This window comes from Hemiscyllium ocellatum, chromosome 18 (genome assembly GCF_020745735.1).
Source record: "Hemiscyllium ocellatum isolate sHemOce1 chromosome 18, sHemOce1.pat.X.cur, whole genome shotgun sequence".
Lineage (NCBI taxonomy): Eukaryota > Metazoa > Chordata > Chondrichthyes > Orectolobiformes > Hemiscylliidae > Hemiscyllium > Hemiscyllium ocellatum.
The window spans coordinates 9,006,867-9,028,574 of NC_083418.1; the positions used below are offsets into that span (position 1 = coordinate 9,006,867).

At 48.1% G+C, this 21,708-nt stretch overlaps 1 protein-coding gene across 1 annotated transcript in view; it reads right to left on the bottom strand.

Moving 5' to 3' along the window:
* Nucleotides 1–2,275: 2,275 nt before the first annotated feature.
* arfgap2 (ADP-ribosylation factor GTPase activating protein 2) overlaps nucleotides 2,276–21,708 on the bottom strand; it is a 43,075-nt gene continuing 23,642 nt past the window's right edge. The window contains exons 9-16 of the mRNA XM_060838678.1: nucleotides 14,311–14,429; nucleotides 13,888–14,019; nucleotides 12,393–12,518; nucleotides 9,329–9,469; nucleotides 7,577–7,700; nucleotides 6,577–6,667; nucleotides 4,101–4,222; nucleotides 2,276–3,592 (exon numbers count right to left, since the gene is read on the bottom strand). Coding sequence (XP_060694661.1) covers nucleotides 3,572–3,592; nucleotides 4,101–4,222; nucleotides 6,577–6,667; nucleotides 7,577–7,700; nucleotides 9,329–9,469; nucleotides 12,393–12,518; nucleotides 13,888–14,019; nucleotides 14,311–14,429 — 876 coding nt within the window. The 3' untranslated portion in view covers nucleotides 2,276–3,571. The remainder of the gene's footprint in view (nucleotides 3,593–4,100; nucleotides 4,223–6,576; nucleotides 6,668–7,576; nucleotides 7,701–9,328; nucleotides 9,470–12,392; nucleotides 12,519–13,887; nucleotides 14,020–14,310; nucleotides 14,430–21,708) is intronic.

A 21,708-nucleotide genomic window follows, 5' to 3' on the forward strand; every position in this document is an offset into this window, starting at 1 on the left:
AACAGGTGAAGTCCACATTGATGCCCTGGGGTTTAAGTGTTCCAAGGCAGAAGATGATGCGTTCTTCCTCCAGGCGTCTGGTGGTGAGGGAGACCCAGGACCTCCATGTCCTCGGCAGAGTAGGAGGAGGAGTTGAAATGTTGGGCCATGGGGCGGTGTGGTTGATTGGTGCGGGTGTCCTGGAGATATTCCCTAAAATGCTTTGCTAGGAGGGGTCCAGTCTCCCCAATGTAGAGGAGACCGCATCGGGAGCAACGGATACAATAAATGATATTGGTGGATGTGCAGGTAAAACTTTGATGGATGTGGAAGGCTCCTTTGGGCCCTTGGATGGAGGTGAGGGAGGAGGTGTGGGCGCAGGTTTTGCAGTTCCTGCGATGGCAGGGGAAGGTGCCAGGATGGGAGGGTGGGTCGTAGGGGGTGTAGACCTGACCAGGTGGTCACGAAGGGAATGGTCTTTGCGGAAGGCAGAGAGGGGTGGGGAGGGAAATATATCCCTGGTGGTGGGGTCTTTTTGGAGGTGGCGGATGATGCGGTTAATGTGAAGGTTGGTAGGGTGGAAGGTGAGGACCGGGGGGGGTTCTGTCCTTGTTATGGTTGGAGGGGTGCGGTGTGAGGGCAGAGGTGCGGAATGTGGATGAGATGCGTTGGAGGGCATCTTCAACCACATGAGAAGGGAAATTGCGGTCTCTAAACAAGGGGGCCATCTGGTGTGTTCTGTGGTGGAACTGGTCCTCCTGGGAGCAGAAACAGCGGAGGCGGAGGAATTGGGATGGTATTTTTGCAGGAGGTAGGGTGGGAGGAGGTGCAATCCAGGTAGTTGTATGAGTTGGTGAGTTTGTAAAAAATGTCGGTGTCAAGTCGGTCGTCATTAATGGAGATGGAGGGGTCCAGGAAGGGGAGGGAGGTATTAAGAGATGGTCCAGGTGAACAGTCCATCTTCCGTAGTTACACAGGCACCACTCCCCACCTCTTCCTCCGCTACATTGATGACTGCATCGGCGCCACCTCGTGCTCCCGCGAGGAGGTTGAGCAGTTCATCAACTTCACCAACACATTCCACCCTGACCTTAAATTTACCTGGACCATCTCTGACACCCCCCTCCCCTTCCTGGACCTCTACATCTCCATTAATGATGACCAATTTGACACTGACATTTTTTACAAACCAATGACTCCCACAGTTACCTGGAATACACCTCTGCCCACTCCACCTCCTGCAAAAATGCCATCCCATATTCCCAATTCCTCCGCCTCCGCTGCATCTGCTCCCAGGAGGACCAATTCCACCACTGAACACACCAGGTGGCCTCCTTGTTTAGAGATCACAATTTCCCTTCCCGTGTGGTTGAAGATGCCCTCCAACGCATCTCATCCACATTCCGCACCCAAACCCCACCCCTTCAACCATAACAAGGACAGAACCAGGTCCTCACCTTCCACCCTACCAACCTTCGCATTAACCGCATCATCCGCCGACATTTCCGCCACCTCCAAACGGACCCCACCACCAGGGATATATTTCCCTCCCCACCCCTCTCCGCCTTCCGCAAAGACTGTTCCTTCTGTGACTAACTGGTCAGATCCATGCTCCCCCCAACAACCCACCCTGGCACCCTCCCGTGTCACCGCAGGAATTGCAAAACCTGTGCCCACACTACCTCCCTCACCTCCATCCAAGGCTCCAATGCAGCCTTCCACATCCATCAAAGTATTACCTACACATCCACTAATATCATTTATTGTATCCGTTGCTCCCGATGTGGTCTCCTCTACATTGGGGAGACTGGGCGCCTCCTAGCAGTGCACTTTAGGGAACATCTCCGGGACACCCGCACCAATCAACCCCACAGCCCCGTGGCCCAACATTTCAACTCCCCCTCCCACACTGCCGAGGACATGGAGGTCCTGGGCTTCCGTTACCACCGCTCCCTCACCACCCGACTTCTCATCTTCCGCCTTGGAACACTTCAACCCCAGGGCATCAATGTGGATTTCACCAGTTTCCTCATTTCCCCTCCCCCCACCTTATCCCAGTTCCAACCTTCCAGCTCACACTGTCCTCATGACCTGTCCTACCTGCCTATCTCCCACCTATCTGACCTATCACCTCCATCCCCAGCCCCATTCACCTATTGTACTCTTTGTTACCTTCTTCCACCTCACCACCACCACCCCTCTCTCCCCCCCCGCCCCCCCCCCCCCCACCCCCACCTATTTATCTCTCCACCCTGGAGGCTTCCTGCCTCTATTCCTGATGAAGGGCTTTTGCCCGAAATGCCCATTTTCCTGCTCCTTGGATGCTGCCTGACCTGCTGTGCTTTTCCTGCACCTGATCTCCAGCATCTGCAGTCCTCACTCCTGCCTAGATACAGAAGGGGACAGAACAAGCGAGAAAGCTCAAGGTCACTTGAACAAACATTAAGGATCCATGGCTTAATGAACTGGGAAACTTTTGAGGGATACAGGGGTGCTGTGGTAATGTCACTGGACACAGAGGCTAAACTTTGGGGGTCATTGGTTCAAATCCCAGCATGGCTGCTGGTGGAATTTAAATTCAATTAATAAATCTGGAGTTATTCTCAGGAATGGTGATCATTAGCGTATTCCTATTATTCTAACAACCTGTCTGGTTCAGGGAAGGAAACTGCTGTCTTTACCTGATCTCTAGATTCACAGCAATACAGTTGATTCTTAACTGTCCTCTGAAATGGGCTGGGGGTAAACCACTCAGGAACTTAGGACAGGCAATAAATGTTGACCTGACCAGCAATGCCACATCCCAGGAAACAATAAAAGGAAAAAAAAAAGCACAAAGAAACAAAAGGTGCATCAAATCTTCTCAAAAAGGCTGGTTCGACCTCAGCTGGAGTATTGTGTTCAGTTCTGGGAACGGATGCTCCAAGAATGATTTTGAGGCCCCCCGAGAGAGGGCGCGCTGGGGATTGACCAGAATGGTGTCGGGGATGAGGAGCATCAGTGAATGTGGAGGGATGGGAAGAGGCTGAGGGAGCAGGGAATGGTCTCATATAGTAGCTCAGAATCTGATCAGGAAACTGGGAAATGCCGTGCCCAGAGACAGGAGAGCCAGCAACTGGAAGACAGTAATTCAAGGCGACTGGAGGAAGAACGAACCTTTGTATAAAATACAAGTTGCGATCTGTATTCCACTCCCCTAAAGGGCAGAGGAAACCAATTATATTTTCAGAAGTGAATTGGATAAATAGTGAATAAAGCTGTTGCCATAACAGGGGAAAGGAGAGAGAACTGAGCCTGCCCTGGATAGGTGGAGGTGAGTGCGAAGAGAGGCAGGATTGACGGACTGGTCTCTGTGCTGCTTAATTCCCTGACTGTATGGAGAGGAGGTCACTTCAGTCCTGCAAGACCACAATGATACTGATTTCCTTCAGATGGCTAAGGCTGCGCAGCAGACAAATGGCAGCAGAGTTCAATCTCATTCGGAATTTCAAACACCGCTTCAGGTCCCGGCAAAAGCAAATACTGATCTCGGGGAAACTCCGACAGGATAAACTTGTCCAGCTTGGAATTGGTCTTCACTCCAGCCAGAACTTCAGTACGAACCGTAGTGATCCTGTCAGGACAAGACGACGTATGTAAAAGTGTGCAACACAGAGACGGAGGGAGGGGGGGGAATGACAGCGTGACAGCATATGGCAGCGTGAGAGCATGAGGGGAGAGAGAGAGAGAGACACTCACAGAGGGAATGTTGGGAAGAGACACAACAGGGGACAAGAGAGCACAGAGAGAGAAGAGCAGGTGGGGAGCGAGCGAGCGCGACGGAGCGAGGGGGGGAGCGAGCGCGACGGAGCGAGGGGGGGGAGCGAGCGTGCGAGAGTGTGAAGGGGGACAAGGGCATGTGAGAAAGCGAGCACGAGGAAGAAATGGTGAGCGGGGTTGGGGGGGGGAAAAGGAGTCCAGAGCGGGCGCAAGAGGGAGGGTAGAGCTCTCTCTCTGTCTCCTCCTTTCGCTCTGCCTTTCTCTCCCTCTCCTCCTCTCCCCTCTGCCCTCCCCTTCTTGAGATTCTGAGGCTGGGGTCTGCCCCTGGGCCCAGCGCTAGGAGCCAATGAGTCTGTGCTCACCTGAATACTGGTCATCACTCCATTGGCGAGGACAGAGAGTTTCCCAGCCATCGTCTTCACTCCCTGCTTGAAGTGGGTCATATCAGGTCCAGATGGGAGCATGCTACTCACTCTGACAGCATCTGGAACAGAGACAAACCCCTATTGGAGGACGCAGCTCACAGAGCTAGCAGATACAATTCGGCAGCAAGATCTGGAGACCTCCAGACTTCGGAGGCTCAGAGCAGGCCAAGTCCATTCAGCTGTTGGAGCTTGCTGTACCATTCAATCTGATCCTGCCTGGGCCTCTCTCTCTCTCTCTCTCTCAATGCCTTCTTTCCTGCTTTCTCCCCAGTCTGCGAGGTCTTTAATATCTACAAATTTACATCTGCCTATCTCGAATACATTTAGTGACCTGGCCTCCACTGCCTTCAGCGGTAGAGAACTCCACAGTTCCATTGTGTAAAGACATTTTTCCTTTGTCTCCTGCCCTAACCGGGGTTCCCTCGTATCTGAGACTGTGATCCCTGGGCCTCTCCCTTCCCTAGCCAAGGGAAAGACCATCCCTGTCCAGTTCCATTAGCGTTGTATATGTTCAAACCAGATCAGATCCCGTCATCATTTTAAACCTGAGGGGACACAGGCTCAGCCAAACCAAATCGCTCCTCATAGGACAGTCCAGCAATCGCTTCATGACTGTCCACTACATTTAGCTGGGGAGATCAATACTGCACATATCGCATTTGTTTTTTATTATTTGGGTTTAGTTTTGTACTATTTTTGTACTGTTTTGAATTGCATTGTTTTAAATATCTATTTTTTCTTAAAAATATATTATTTAAAAAACTGCACATATCATTCCAGGTGTGGTCTCACCAAGGGCCTGTGTAATTGCAGTAAGACACTCCCACTTCAGAACTCAGATCCTGTTACAATGAAGGCCAATATACCATTTGCCTTCCTCACTGCTTGTTGCACCTGCCCATTTACTTGCATTGACTGGAGTAAGCGAATACCGAGATCTCTTTGGACACCACTGAAATAATACTCTAGGTTTCAGTTTTTCACCCTGACAGTAACTGCGCTGCTTCACAGGCTAATCAGCTGAGGGAGCACGGAGAGCTGCTCACCACTCAGCTGGTCACAACTGTTTTCAAGTCCTTGACAGGTTTCCCTTCCAATGCAACTGTCCCACGCCTCACCTCTGCCACCTCTATCGATAGAGAGAGCTGCTCCTGACCCCAGCTCAGAATTTCTCTGGCTGGCAAGGAGACAGAACACGAACATTGTTGCATTCACCCTGAATTTTTGTTTTAATTTCGTTCACAAGATGAAGGCATTTATTGTCCATCCCTAACTGCCCAGCAGGCAGTTGAGGGTCAAGCACATTGCTGTGGGTCTGGAGTCACATGTAGGCCAGACCAGGTAAGGATGGACAGTTTCCTTCCCTCAACGATATTAGTGAACCAGATGCACTTTCCTGACAATCAACAACGGATAATGTAGTCACCATTAGATTCTTAATTCCACAACTTGCCATGGGCAAGATTCAAACTTGGGTCGCAGAACCTGACTTGGGTGGCTGGATTAAAGTGACATTACCATCAGATTATTGTCTCCCCAATCAAATCCTGGGGGTTACCACTGACCACACACAAACTCAGGGACTACAATGGGAGGTCAGAATACCGCAGCAACTTCCCAACTCCCCAAAGCCTGCCCACCCTCTACAAGGATCAAGTCAGGATTGAGAGGGAACAGTTTCCCAGTTGCCTGGATGGGTGCAGCTCCAATAACACTCAAGAAGCTTGACAAAGCAGCCCACTAGACTGGCACCACATCCACAAATCCACTCCATCTACCACTGATGCTCGGTACGCACTACTGCAACTATCGACAAGGTGCACTGCAGGAATTCACTGAGGCTCCTTAGACAACAGCTTGGAAAACCCACGGCCACTTCCATCATGAAGGACAAGGGCAGCACGCCCCCTGCAAGCTCCTCTTCAGGCCACACACACACACACAATCATCATCCTGACTTCAACATGTATCACCGTCCCTTCACTGTTGCTGGGCCCTTCCATAGGACATTGAGGGTCAATGGTTCAAGAAGGCAGCTCACCACCACCTTCTCAAAGGTAACGAGGGACGGGCAAGAAATGCTGGCCCAGCCTCACTAACCTCCCCACACCCTCACCCAGACTTGGGCAGCAACACACATTTCAAGTTCCCACTGCGTGTCTCCTTTCCTATTGCTATCACCACATCCAACCCAAACTGTGCTGCTGACTGCTCCAGGCTGGGCTCTGTCACATGCTCTGGGCCAGCAGACCCGGGAGCATGCTCTGCAGGGGGCTTTTACCTCAAACTATAGGGCACTGGAAGTGGCCGTTGGGCCCACCACATCTCCACCCAACCATGCAGACTCCAAGGGTCTCCTGGCATGTGCTTTAACCATGACCCTATTCGACGCTGGCACCAAGGATTCACTCACCTGCCGTGTCTGCTTTGCCATCACCAAAGAGCTCAGAGGAACTGATGGAGGAGCTTCCAGACAATCGATCCAATCGGGCCCGGGCTTCAAGCTGGCACATGGGGAGGTGGGGAGGTGAGAGCATGGAGAGGGCATGGTGAGGGCAAAGGGGCAGGGGTAAAGCAGAGGTGGGAGTGGGGTGATGGATGGGAAAGGGTGGAATGGGCGAGGATGGGGGGGAAATGGGGGGGGGGGGAGAGAGAGAATGGGGGGGAGAGAGAGAATGGGGGGGGAAAGAGAGAAAATGGGGGGGGAGAGAGAGAATGGGGGGGGAGAGAGAGAATGGGGGGGGGAGAGAGAGAATGGGGGGGGAGAGAGAGAATGGGGGGGGAGAGAGAGAATGGGAGGGGAGAGAGAGAATGGGAGGGGGAGAGAGAGAATGGGGGGGGGAGAGAGAGAATGGGGGGGGAGAGAGAATGGGGGGGAGAGAGAGAATGGGGGGGGAGAGAGAGAATGGGAGGGGAGAGAGAGAATGGGGGGGGAGAGAGAGAATGGGGGGGGAGAGAGAGAATGGGGGGGGAGAGAGAGAATGGGGGGGGAGAGAGAGAATGGGGGGGGAGAGAGAATGGGGGGGTACGGAGGGCGGGGAGAGATGGGGGGGAATGGGGGGACGGGGGGAGAGCGGGATGGGAGAGAGGAAGGGAGGGAGAGAGGGAGGGAGGGAGGGAGGGAGTTAAAAATAGCAACAACCAATCGATCAGGATACGAAGGGTAGGCCCTGTCCTCGTACCTTATCCGGGTCAGAGCTCCCTTCACCCAGCACCCCACCCCCTTCCCCCCCACCCCCTCCGATACACCCGCTCACTCCCAGCCCCTTCCCCCCACCGACACAGCCCTCCCCCCGACACACCCCTCACTCCCAGCCCCCTCCCCCCGTCACACCCCCCTCACTCCCAGCCCCTTCCACGCTCTCTCCACCTGATCTCCTCCTCACTCTGTGATAGCTCTGCCCAGTACTAACCTCCCCCCGATCCTCACTCCCAAAGAACATGTCAGAGGAGATAGCCTTGGCGTTGGCAAATTTCTGCCGAGCCTCACTCTGTTCAGGAGGTCCACTGCTGTCTGCTTTCCGCCGACTTGCTGGCCTGTAACCCAGGAGATAATCTGAGAAAATTAGCTGGGCTGCAGTCGAGACAAACAGAGGAAGAGTACAGGATACAGTAATAACTATCCAGACACAAAAACACGGGTTATATACACACACACCTAAACAGAGACTTACACAGAACACTGAAACAACTACACACACTCATGAGTGCATACATGTGCATGCTCTCAAAAACACACCCACAGGCACATTTAAACTCATGTTTTGATACACAAATACTCATAAATATACCCACTAAGAACACAGCATCATGCTATTATTCCTGATGAAGGGCTTTTGCCCAAAACGTCGATTCTCCTGCTCCTCGGATGCTGCCTGACCTATGGTTGCATTTCCAGCACCACATACTCGACACCAGCACTTTCTCATCCTGTCAATAATGTAACACCCAGAACTGTAACTGGAATACTCCAGCTGAGGTCTAAACACTGTCTGAGAAAATCTATCATGCTCTTGCACTCTGTGTCCCTGTTAATGAAGCGACCAACCGCCTGCACAAGACTGTGCGAACCGCCTGGGAAACCACACGCACCATCACCAGCATCTTCAACCAGGCCAACATCCCTAGCAGCGAGGCACTGACCACCCTTGGTTGGCTGCAGTGCGTTGGGCACATCGTCCGCATGGCTGACACAAGAAGGTGTTCTACTCCTAGATCCAAAATGGCCAGCCAGAGGAAACCTTCAAGGCCTCACTAGTGAAGTGCAGCGCTCCCACTGACATCTGGGAATCACTGGCCCAAGACCGTCCAAAATAGGGGAGGAACATTCAGGAAGGCAACTTCAAGACTTGCCATCGGGGAAAAAGCGGACACCAGGTGAAAACAGCAAAAAGATTCCATGCCCCATTCACTACTTTGCACAATACCTTCTGGCCCAAATATGGAGTATGCAGAAGCTGTATCAGACTGTACAACCACCTAGGGACTCACCCTGAGAGCAGGAGAGAGTCATCCTGGTCTACGAGGGGTCACCAAGGAATGAAGCTGCTAGCATTGTACGGCTTTATTAACAGCTCTCTCCCTCACCGTACCTCCTTTAAATGATCTCACATCAATCTCTCTGCTCCTGTGCCCCCTTTACAATAGCACCCTTTGTTTTGAATGGTTTCTCCATGTTCCTTGTCAGACTTTTATCACCTCACACTTTCCCACATTGAACTTTCCCAGCCATTTATCTGCCCTCTCCACCAACTTTTCAATATTTTTGATGTTCTCCACTGGCCTCCTCACATACACAATACTTCCCAGTTTTACGTCATCTGTAAATGTTGTAACTTTTCCCTGCACACCAAAATCTACACAGATCAGGAAAAACAATAGTCTCAAAACTGACCTCTAGCAAACTCTACTATAAGGCATCCTCCAGCCTGAAAAATCACCATTGACCACTCCTCTGTTTCCTACCCCTCAACTAATTTTGCATTCACATTGTATATGGTGACCTATCACTTTATTCACAAATCTGACATGTGACACTATCAAATGCCTTGTGCACATCAGAGAGGATGCATAGCCAGTTATATAGGACACTGAAATAACGGACACCCGCGCACAGAGATTGTAGAAGGTTACAGAATTCTCCAACATGCTGGAGAAAGTCTGACCTCTCGGTTGCTGGCTGCCTACTGGAGATGCTCACGTCCACCTCCTTGGCTTGCTCCTTCTCCAATGTCAAGCGATGGCCTCCATCCATCTGCCAGTGTAAGCCAAAGCCATCCCCCAGTGCAAAAGGGTTATCTCTGTACCTGTCAATAACACAGGAGGGAGGGGGTGTTTAGCTCACAGTATCTGTCAACTCCACCTCTCACACGGAGACTGGGACAACCCACTAGACCAGAAACCCGTCACGATAAATTGGGCTGTTTATCATAAAAATCCAACTGGCTTCCTTTCAGTGCACAGAACGCGTTATCCTAGGAGCCAACTCATCACCAAGGATTCGATTAGATCAGATTAGATTACAGTGTGGAAACAGGCCATTTGGCCCAACCAGTCCACACTGACCCTCCGAAGAGTAACCCACCCAGACCTATTTCCCTCTGACTAATGCACCTAACACTATGGGCAATTTAGCATGGCCAATTCACCTGACCTGCATATCTTTGGTCTGTGGGAGGAAACCGGAGCATCCGGAGGAAACCCACACAGACACAGGGAAAACATGCAAACTTCACAGAGTCACCAGAGGCTGGAATCGAATCTGGGACACTGATGTTGTGAGGCAGCAGTGCTAACCACTGAGCCACCAGAACACAGAGAAATGCACTCAGGAACAGGCCCTTCGGCCCTCCAAGCGTGTGGCGATGATCACGTCCTAAAACCTTCTGCCCATATTCAGTCCGTACCCCTCTATTCCTTCCCTATTCATGTAACCATCCAGGTGCCTCTTAAATGTTAGCAATGTGCCTGCTTCCACCACCTCTTCAGGCAGTCTGTTCCAGGATCCCATCATTCTCTGCATGAAAAACTTCCCTCGCACATCTCCCTTAAACTTTTCCCCTCTCACCTTGAACCTGTATCCCCCTATAATGAAACTTCAGCCCTGGGAAAAAGCCTCTCAATTTTATAGACCTCTACCAGGTCTCCTCTCAGTCACTGTCCTTCCAGTGAAAACAATCCTAGTCTTTTTGACCTTTCCTCCCAGCCAATGCTCTTGAGACCAGGCAACTTCCTGGTGAACCTTCTCTGCACTCTCTCCAAAGTTTCCACTTCCGTCTGGTAGTGTGGTGACCAAAACTACACAAAATACTCCAAATGCAGCCTAACAGGGGTTAGTATGGCTGCATCATGGTTTGCCAACTCTTGTACACCATGCCCCGGTTAATGAAGGCCAGTGTGCCATATGCCTTCTGAATCACCTTGGTCACCCGTGTTGCCACTTTTAGGGAACTGTAGACCTTCACACCCAGATCCGTCTAAATGTTCCTAAGGGTTTTGCCATTTTCAGTACAATTCAAACGTAAATTTGATTCTCCAAAATACATCACCTCACATTTGTCTGGATGAAACTCCACTTGCCATTGCTGTGCCCAAGTCACCAATCTATCTACATCCTGTTGTATCCTTTCACAATCGCCAGCACTGTCAGCAATCCACCAATCTTCGTGTCATCTGCAAACTTACTAATCAGACCACACAGTTTCCTCCAGATTATTTATATATGCTACAAACAACACAGGACCTAAGACTGATCCCTGTGGAACACCACTAGTTGCCCAGTCTCCATTCTGTAAGACACCTTTCCATCGCTACCCTCTGCCTTCTATGACCAAGCCAGGTTTGTGTCCATCACGTCAGCCCACCCTGAATCCCATGTGATTTTAGTTTCTGTACCAATCTGCCATGTGGGACTTTATCAAATGCCTTCCTAAAGTCCATATAAACCATAACCATTGTCCTTCCCTCATCAATTATCTTTGTCACCTTCTGAAAGAAATTCAATCAGGTTGGTGAAGACATGACCTTCCCCGTACAAAAACCATGCTGTCACTAACTAGCTGGGCAGTTGATTTGCAGTCCTTTCACCCCCTATCTAGGTGACATCTTCAGTGCTTTGGAGCCTGCTGTGAAGCGCTGATGTACTGTCCCGCAGCGCTTCACAGGAACCTCCAGAACACTGAAGATGCCACCTGGACAGGGGGCAAAAGGTCTGCAAATCAACTTCCCAGCTTGACAATTATACCCACAACCGACACCCGAGCTACAAGTCTTTACACAAACCTTGTCAACTAACTCATCCATTTTCTTCCAAATTTGCATACATCTTGCCCCTCTTCTCCAAGAGCTACCCCACCACAGACATCAGGCTCACCGGCCTATAATTTCCTGCATTACCCCCGCTTCCTTTCTTCAACAAGGGAACAACATTCTTTCCTCACTCTCTGAAGCCATTCACCATTTTTAACAATTCCTACCTCACCTTAACCTCCAGCTTTCCTGTCTTCTCACGTTAACAGAAATCCTTCGATCTTCATACTACTCTAGGAAACATTTGCTGTACTATCTACAAAACCTCAACAGGCTAGACTAATGGCTTGGGGACATGGGCCCCAAATCAATCACGATAGCTGGTAGAATTTGAATTTGATGAATAAATCTGGAATACAAGACCAGTCTCAGTAAAGGTGACCATGTAACTACCATCAATCATTGTAAAAATCGATCTGGTTCACTAATGGTCGTTTGCAATCTGCTATCCTTCCCCAATCTGGCTGACACTTGGCTTCAGATTCTCAACAATGTCCTCTGAGATAGTTTAGCAAGCAGCTTGGTTCTTCGGGCAATTGGGATGGGTAGCCCAGCGAGTAGCACCCACATTACATGAAATACAAAACAAACATTTTTAAAACTAGTGCAGAAAATGGAACACGCATCAGTGCAGACCTAACGTATTTTTGAGGGTCAGAATACCTTTTCTTTTGTGTTCTACTGTTCACTTAATAGTAAAGATGACCTGGTGCTGTGCCAATGGTATATAATGGAACAATACAGATTACTGTGTGCTGTGCTGATGGCATATGACGGAAACAGTATTATGACAGGGTGCTGTGCGAATGGAAGAACAATGATCTTAGTGGGTGCTGTGCTGACAGTATTTTCTGTATCGGTCAATACTGTAACTGTATTTACACTCTGCAACAAATTGAAACATTGTTATTCAGGGCCTACATTGGTGGTCCAGAGGCAAACGCAGCTTCCTCCAACACGTCCAGCTTTGAGCGCGACGATTTGGCTGAAACGGGGCTCTCCTGTTCAATAGTTTGCATCTCAGTCAGGACAGAGTGCGATACTGGGCTGGCAAGTGAAGGAAACAGACACTGATCACTGAAATAGTTCAAATCAGATCATGTCATGTATACATATATCAAGTCTAGACAACCTGCCCCGGAGGCGTTTCTCCACTGCAGAGTGCTGACAGAACTCAACCAGACTACGGTCACAAATATGGAGCCTAACAGACCAACATTAAATATGACTCGGTAATTGAACAGAACTTACTGAAAAACCCTGAATGTGCTAAGAATTATGAAGACTACCAATACAGGCAGTTCTGGGATAATTCATGTTTCAGCAGCACAATGTGGCTATAACGCTGCTGAAGAAGGAGGGAACAGTATTTTGGAGGATGCTTACCTTCATTGACAATAGCTCCATTCCAGTGGGGATCTGCCGGCACGCTTTGTGCACCAAAATCTCCACACTTGGTTGCAAGAATGCAACAACATTCTTGCCGTTGCTCGCACACGTGATGGTGATGCCAGACCTCATGTCGATTTGTGCACGCACCGACGATACTATCTTGTCCTGCGCATGCACGATGCCCACACTGAATTCCCTGAACCATTCTGCACATGCGCAGTATCAGTGCAGTTTTTGTGTTGTACTGCACATGCGCCGATGTCAGCTGCCAACAGAGCAGCCCCCCTGCAAGGGGAACCGTACACAGAGCAGCTCCTGGCGAAGGGTACCGTACACAGAGCAGCTCCCTGCGAGGGGTACCGTACACAGAGCAGCTTTCCTAAATTTTTTAACTGTACTGTGTTAAATTTACTTTTGTTTTGTTAATACGTACGATTTCAGCCTGCACTTCGGCTGTCCTATGCTTTGCGTTAGATGTCTGGATGATTTGAGTGATTTTTTTTAGCTGCTCTGCCCTGACCCCACTTTTCCCATAGGCCCCATTATTTATATTTAACAATTTTGTATTAAATGAGGTTATGCAGGAACGCAACTGTTAAAGGAGAACTACTCGCACAAGGCCAGAGGAATTTCTTATGTGATTGATGTACGCATGCTAGATTTAATCCGAGCCCTTTCACCTGCAACTGAACAAACACACCAAGGCAATGCACCTTTTAAATTCAACAGAGGTTTAAGGAACAACAGTTTTCCAGTAAAATTCTGGGGAAATGCCTTGACCAATTAGAGTCCACCTAGCAGCAACCTTTTTCTCAAGCAGTATAAATTGCTGCTCCTATGAAATTCAGATGATATTGCATCTGTTCTGATGGATGCAAGATAATAACAGTACATCTCTTTTCAACGATACTGCTGTTCTAGTCTCCCAATCAACAAAACGACTCAAATTCCCAAACTCTCTAGTGAAGACCCATCCCCCTCCTCGCCCTTTCCTAGTAAAGTTTTCCCAAGCTTATTCACGTACCCCCTTCCGCCCAGGCCCATTCCAAGGCGCTCCGCCTGCTGTCGTTTCTGCCCCTCCAGGTTCTGCAGCCTCTTCTCCTCCATTTTTCGATCAATCTGCAGCTCTTGGTAGGCGAGGCGCATGGACGTGACACTGAGGAAGAATGAGAGAAAGACATTCAAGAGCGAGGAAAGATGACAAACAGACAGTCAGGCAGCAGCTTCCCGCTGTACATTACTAGCTCTTTGTGTTTTTTATCTCATTGGGGAGAGGTGAAGGAAATCGGGTCGGGTAGGAGGAATCTGAGAGTGCATCAAAAAGAGAACATCACTCCAGTAGTTGTGATGGTTCTTCCCAAATCCAATCCTCATATCCGAGCGATGCTCAGTTTTAGGACCTGTGATAAGTGCCTCTGCCATCTGGAGCCCTCTGGGGAATACTCACATTGACACTTCAGCTTGTTTCCTGGCCTCAGCAGCCTGCTGTTCCATAGCTTTCTCCGCCACCTGAGCCTGTCGCTCGATCTCACTGAAGGTCTGGCTGCTGACCTTCTGGGCACCCAACTGGAACAAGAACAGAACAGGGGCTCAAAACCTGATGACCTGCGCAACTCATCAGAGAGCAGGGTGGCCACTCTGTTCCCCAAGGTCTATGCTAGGACCACTGCTGCGTTTCAGTGTATACGAACAACTTGGATATGAGGGAACAGAACACATGCAAACAGAATTGCTGAGAAAGAGATACATTCAGTTGAAGCTTTCCATCTTGCACTCATCAGAACAATTCGCAAGAATTACCAAAGTAAAGCTAAGCCAAAATTTGTACTGTACAAGACAAAACTGCTAATTGGGTGACAAATTGGTTGTGGCCTTGCAATGGAGAACGTATCAGTTAGATGGTAACTGACAGTTAACTGTCAAACTTCAGTTCAACTTAAACCAGATTTAACTGACCGGTTGACTTTGATTGGTCAGGTTTAGAAACTGAGAAAATAGGACGTATAGACCCTTTGAGTCTGCTCTACCATTCAAAATGACCATGGTGGATCATCCAACTCAGTATCCTTTCTCCTCTTTACTCCCTTTAGCCCTAAGGATTATGTCTGAATTCTTCCTGAAAACATTCAATGCTTTCGACTCATCTACGTTCTGTGGTAGAGAATTTCATACGCACACACCACTCTCCGGGTGAAGAAATTTCTCTTCATCTCAATCCTAAACGGCCCTACCCCATGTTCTCAGACTGGACTCCCCAGTCAGTCATCGGGAATATCCTGCTGGCATTTACCCTGCCTAATCTTGTTAGAATACCAGAGGTTTCTTTGAAATGCCCTCCTCATTCTTCTAGTATGATCCTAACTGATCCAGTCTCTCTCCATCACCTGAACATCAGTAGTAGGGAATATACTGGCAAAGTTTTTAGGGACAGGATTTACTAGCATTAAGAGAAGAATAGGCTTATTGGGGACAGTCACCATGGCTTTGTGCGGAGGAGGTCTTGTCTTACTAATTTGGTGGATCTTTAAAAGGATATGGACCAAATGGAACCAGGTCAGATTGCGCTGTCTGTTCAGTGACCAAATGGTCTGTTTCCATACTGAATGACTCTAAATAATGAAGAGGATTGATGAGGGTAGGGCAATGGATGTTGTCTAAGTGGTCTCTAATAATATATTTGACAAGGTCCCTCATGATAGGCAGGTCCAAAAGATTAAGTCACATGCCATTCGTGGTGAGTTAGACTTAGAATCGCTCCAGTGTGGAAACAGGCCCTTTGGCCCAACAAGTCCACACCAACCCTCCGAAGAGTAACCCACCCAGACCCATCCTCCTACCCTATATTTACCCCTAACTAATAACCTACATTATGGGCAATTTAGCTTGGCCAATTCACCTAACCTGCACATCTTCAAACTGTGGGAGGAAACCGGAGCACCCAGAGGACACCCACAGAGACAGGTGCCAGAGGCTGGAATCAAACCCAGGTCCCCGACACTGTGAGGCAGCAATGTTAACCACTGAGCAACCGTGCCGATTGCTGACAAGTTGGATAAAAAAAATTGGCTTGTTCAGAAAAGATAGAAGGTAGTTTTGAAGGGGTGTCTTTCTGATCAGAGGTCTGTGACCAGAGGTGTTCCCCAAGTACCAATGCTGAGATTTCTGTTGTTTGTAGTATTAATGATTTAGTTGAAAATGTCGATGGTCTGATTAGTAAATTTGCAGATGACATGAAAATTGGTGGAGGTGTGGATAGTGAGGAAGGATATCAAAGGATGCAGAATATAGACTGGCTGAAACATTAGGTGGTGAAACAGCAGTCATCTGGATTGCTGTCATATATTTGGGAGGTCAAACGCAAGAGGAAAGTATTCTGTAAATGGCTGGACTGCAAGATAGCAAGCTGAACGAAAGAGGAGCATGGATATACAGTGTAAGCTTGGGGTGCAAGCAGAAGTATATAAAAGTATGAAAGGCATGGATAGGAGAATAATTGGAGGCTCTTTCTCAAAGTGGAAACGGCAAATACTAGGGTGTGTAAGTTTAAGGTGAGAGGAGGAAAGTTTAAAGGAGATGTGCGAGACAATTTCTTACACAGAGGGTGGTAGGTGCTGGGAACACACTGCCACGGGAGATGACAGAAGCAGATATGATAGCAAAGTTTAGATTAGATTACTTACAGTGTGGAAACAGGCCCTTCGGTCCAACAAGTCCACACCGACCCGCCGAAGCACAACCCACCCATACCCCTACATTTAACCCTGCACCTAACACTATGGGCAATTTAGCGTGGCCAATTCACCTGACCCGCACATCTTTGGACTGTGGGAGGAAACCGGAGCACCCAGAGGAAACCCATGCAGACACGGGGAGAACGTGCAAACTCCACACAGTCAGTCGCCTGAGTCGGGAATTGAACCCGGGTCTCTGGCGCTTGTGAGGCAGCAGTGCTAACCACTGTGCCACCGTGCCGCCCAAAGAGGCATTCAGACAGACACATGAACAAGCAGAGAATAGAGGGATAAGGACCACGTGCAGGCCGTTGGGATTAGTTTATGGCATGGTTCCTGTGCTGTAGTGTTCTATATTCTAACATCTTAAATTTGGTCAATAGTCAGCAAAGGAGAGTGTGCCCATGAACAAGGCAGACAGAGGGATCCAGGAGGTAGTGCTGAAGTAGCCTCAGCTCTTTTGCTTGTTTAACAGGTTTGACATACATGCTCCACGGATTTTGAGAGGGGGGGGGGGTGGATGCTGTGGTATTTAAATGCACGCAGTATATGAAACAAGGTAAATGAGGATTCAGCGTAGATTGAAAATTGGCAGGTATGATGTTGTTGACATCAAAGAGACCTAGTTGCAAAGGGATCTGGTCTGGTAACTAAATAGTCAAGGTTACATGTCCTATCAAAAGGGCAGGCAGATGGGCAGGGATTGCCTTGTTAGGAAGAAATTAAATGAAATTGCTAGGGAGATGTGACAGAGTCAGAAGGTGTAGAATCTGTGTGGGCAGAGTTGAGCACCCACAAAGGAAAAAAAGACCCGGATAGGAATTGCATGCAGGCCTCCAAGCAGTCGTCAGGATGTGGGGAAGAAAACAAACTAGAAGATAGAAAACGAAGGGCACTATTACAATAATCACATGGGACTTCAAGGCAGAGATGGACTGGGAAATCAGTTTGGGAGCAGATTTTAGGAAAAGGAATGTGTGGAATATCTACCAGTTTTTTTTGGAGCTGCTTATGGTGGAACCCACGAGGGAACAGGCAATTCTGGACTTGATGTGTAATATGGCAGACTTGATGAGTGAGTTTAAAGTGAAGGAACCTCTAGGGGGCTGTGACCATAATATGACAGAATTCACCCCGCAGTTTGAGAGTGAGAAGCTGGAATCAGATGTAAAGGTAATGTAATTGAGCAAAGGTAACTACAAAGACCCGAGGGAGGAGTTGGTCAGAGAAGATGGTGAAGCAGCATTGGCAGGAGTTTCTGGGGATAACTCAGGAGGCACAATTATGAAAGGCATGGATAGGAGAATAATTGGAGGCTCTTTCTCTAAGTGGAAACGGCAAATACTAGGGTGTGTAAGTTTAAGGTGAGAGGAGGAAAGTTTAAAGGAGATGTGCGAGACAATTTCTTACACAGAGGGTGGTAGGTGCTGGGAACACACTGCCACGGGAGATGACAGAAGCAGATATGATAGCAAAGTTTAAGAGGCATTCAGACAGACACATGAACAAGCAATTCATGCCAAAGAAGAAGAATCATACTAAGGAGAGGACGAAGCAATCATCGCTTACAAGAGAAGTTAGGGACAGCACGAATGCAAGAAAAATGAGGTCCTGCAAAAGGAGTTCAACGAATTAGGTAGGAAGTTGGAAAGCAGGTCTCCTGGGTTATAATCTTGGGATTACTCCCTGTGCCATGTGCCAGTTAGGCTATGAATAGAAAGATGGTCCAGTTACACACGTGGCCAAACAGCTGGTGTCGGACCAAGTGCTTCAGGTATATGGATCATTCCTGGGCAGATGGAACCTGTACAAGAAGGATGGTTTGCACCTAAACCACTGAGGCACCAATATCCTGGCAGGGAGCTTTAAACTAGTGTGGCAGGGGTTGGGAATGAACACAGCAGGTCAGCAAAAGAAATGACCGAGGAGTTAGAAACAAAAGCCAGTAAGGCTAAAAGGAAGAACAGATAGGGAGAGGCTACTGAACACGGCAGGATTAGCGGTCTTAAGTGCATTTGTTTATAAGGTAAAGTGGATGAACCTAGAGCTTGGATCGCACCTCTTACAGGTTGCAAGGAGGACATGACTGGCAGCTTCAAATTCCAGGATTTAATGCTTCAGGTGTGAATGAGAGGGATGTAAATGAGGTGGGGGACTTGCGTTACTGATACAAAATATCACAGCTATACTGAGGGAGGACACCTTCGAGGCATCATTCAGTGAAGCCATAGGCTCCAACACAGGAATAAGAATAGTGTAACCACTTAGATAGTGTTGTACTACAGGCCTCCCAACAGCCAGCAGGTGATAGAGCAACAGATATGTCGACAAATTATAAAAAAATGTGAAAACAACAGGGTTGTTGTGGTTGGTGATTTTAATTTCCCTTCTATTGACTAGGACTCCCTTAATGCAAGGGATTTGGATGGGAAAGCAGTTTGTTAGGTGCATCCAGAATGGTTCTTTGAAATAATACATAAATAATCCAGACAAGGGAAGGGGCCGTACTAAACTTGATATTGGGGTATGAGCTCGGCCAGGTGATCAAATATGGGGGAGCATTTCAGGAACAGTGACCAAAAATCTGTATGTTTTAGGTTACTTTCGGATAAGGATATGAGTTGTCATTGTGTGGAAGCACTAAATTGAGGGAAGGCTAAGGGAATATTAAGCAGGAACTGGGGAACGTAGATTGGGGTTGTCTGTATGAAGGTAAATCCACAACTGGCCTGTGGGAATCGTTTAAGGCCAGGTGACTGGGGCTCAGGGCCAGCATGTTCCTGTGAAAGTGAAGGATAAGGATGGCAACACTGAGGAATCTGAAACCGAAGACAGAGCCCTCAAGAAATATAAAGAAGGCAGGATAGAATTTAAACAAGGACTAAAAGGAGCCAGAAATGACTTTGGCCAACAGGATTAAGGAAAAATCCAAATGCTTTTTATACATAAGGCACAAGAGAGTAACTAGGGGAAGGATAAACCCACTCAAAGAAATGGATGCAGGGGAGCTGGAGGATGTGGATGAGGTCCTTAACAAATAGAAGACAGAGGGTGGTGATGTAAGGGTGTTTTTCAGGATGGAGACCGGTAATTACTGGGGTTACACAGGTTCAGTCTTAGGTCCTCTGTTGTTTGTAATACATATGAACGACCTCGAGGAAAATGTGGGTGGTCTGATTAGTAGGTTTGCAGATGACACAAAGATTGTGATGTTGATAGTGCTGACGATTGTGAAAGTTATACAACAGGATATAGACAGATTGGCGATTTAGGCACAGAAATGGCAGATGGAGTTTAATCCAGATAAATGTGAGGTGATGCATTTTGGAGGACAAAATTTAGGTGTGAATTGTACTGAAAATAGCAGAACATTAACCTACAGACAAATCTGGGTGCGAAGGTCTACAGTTCCCTAAAAGTGGTAACACAGGTGGCCAAGGTGATTCAGAGGGCATATGGTATCAGCTAGGGCATGGTGTACAAACGTTGGCAAATCATGTTGCAGCTATACTAAACCCTTGTTAGGCTGCATTTGGAGTAGTGTGTGCAGTTTTGGTCACCACACTACCAGACGGAAGTGGAAGCTTTGGAGAGAGTGCAGAGAAGGTTCACCACGATGCCTCCAGGGCTTTGGCTATGAGGAAAGGTTAGTAAGACTAGGACTGTTTTCACTAGAAAGACGGTGGCTGAGAGGAGACCTGACAGAGGTCTACAAAATTATGAGAGGCATGGATAGGGTGGATAGTCAGAGGCTTTTTCCCAGGGTTGAAGTTTCAATTACAAAGGGACACAGGTTTAAGGTGAGAGGGGGAAAGTTTAAGTGAGATGTATGAGCGAAGTTTTCTCATGCAGAGTGTGGTAGGAGCCTGGAAGACACTGCCTGAAGAGGTGGTGGAAGCAGGCACACTGGCAATGTTTAAGAGGCATCTGGATGGTTACATGAACAGGGAGGGAATAGAGGGATATAGACTGAATACAGAAGGTTTGTTTAGTTTAGAGGGGGCATGATGATCAGCACAGGCTTGGAGGGCTGAAGGGCCTGTTCCTGGGCTGTACTACATTTTCTTAATACTTTGCATTGACATTCATGAAAGAGAAGGGCATGGTGGATAGTGAGTCTAAAGAAGGAGATGTTTATATTCTCAGGCATGTCAATATATAATAGGTGGTGTTGGGTGGTTTGAAAAATATTAAGACAAGTCCCTAGGATTGATGTGATACTGAGGGAGGCAAAGGAGGAGATTGCTGGGGCCTTGACAGAGCTCTTTGCTCCTGTTTAGTCACAGGAGAGATTCCAGAAGAGCAGAGAGGAGCCAAAATTGTTCCTTTGTTTAAGAAAGGCAACAGGGATAATCCATGAAATTACAGGCCTCTGAGCCTTGCATCAGAGGTAAGGAAATTATTGGAGAAGAATATTAGGAATAGGATTTACTCACATTGGGGAGAATATGGCATTATTGGAGATGGACAGCATGGCTTTGTGTGGGGGAAGTCTTGCCTTAAAAACCTGATTGAACTTTTTTGAAGTAGTAACAAAGTTGATTGATGAAGGCAGGGCAGTGGATGTTGTCTACACTGACGTTAACATGGGTCCCTCATGGCAAGGTGAAGTGATGTGGAATCTGCAGTGAGCTGGTAACATGCATACAGAACTGGATTAGAGATAGAAGACAGAAAGTAGTGGTAGGTGCCTTTTTTCCTAACTGGAGATCTGTGAGCAATGGCAATTCACAGGGATCACTGCTGGCTGAGATTCCTCTGGTTTGTGGTATATATAAATGATTCAGAGGAGAATGTAAGATTAGTAAGTTTGGAGACAATGTAAAGATTGAGGATGGTTGTGGGATGTAAGATTGCCAGAGGGTACAGCAGGATACAGATAGGCTGGAGACTTTGGTGGAGAAATGGCAGGTGGAGTTTAATCCAGACAAATACGCTCCAATACAGTAAACGACGCAACCCTTAGAAGCATTAACATACAGAGGGATGATTGTGTACAGGTCCACGGCTCCCTGAAAGCGGCAATGCAAGTCGATAATGTGATCAAGAAGGCATCATCATGCTTGCCTTTATTGGTCGGGACGTAGAGTATAACAATTTCAAGTCACATTGCA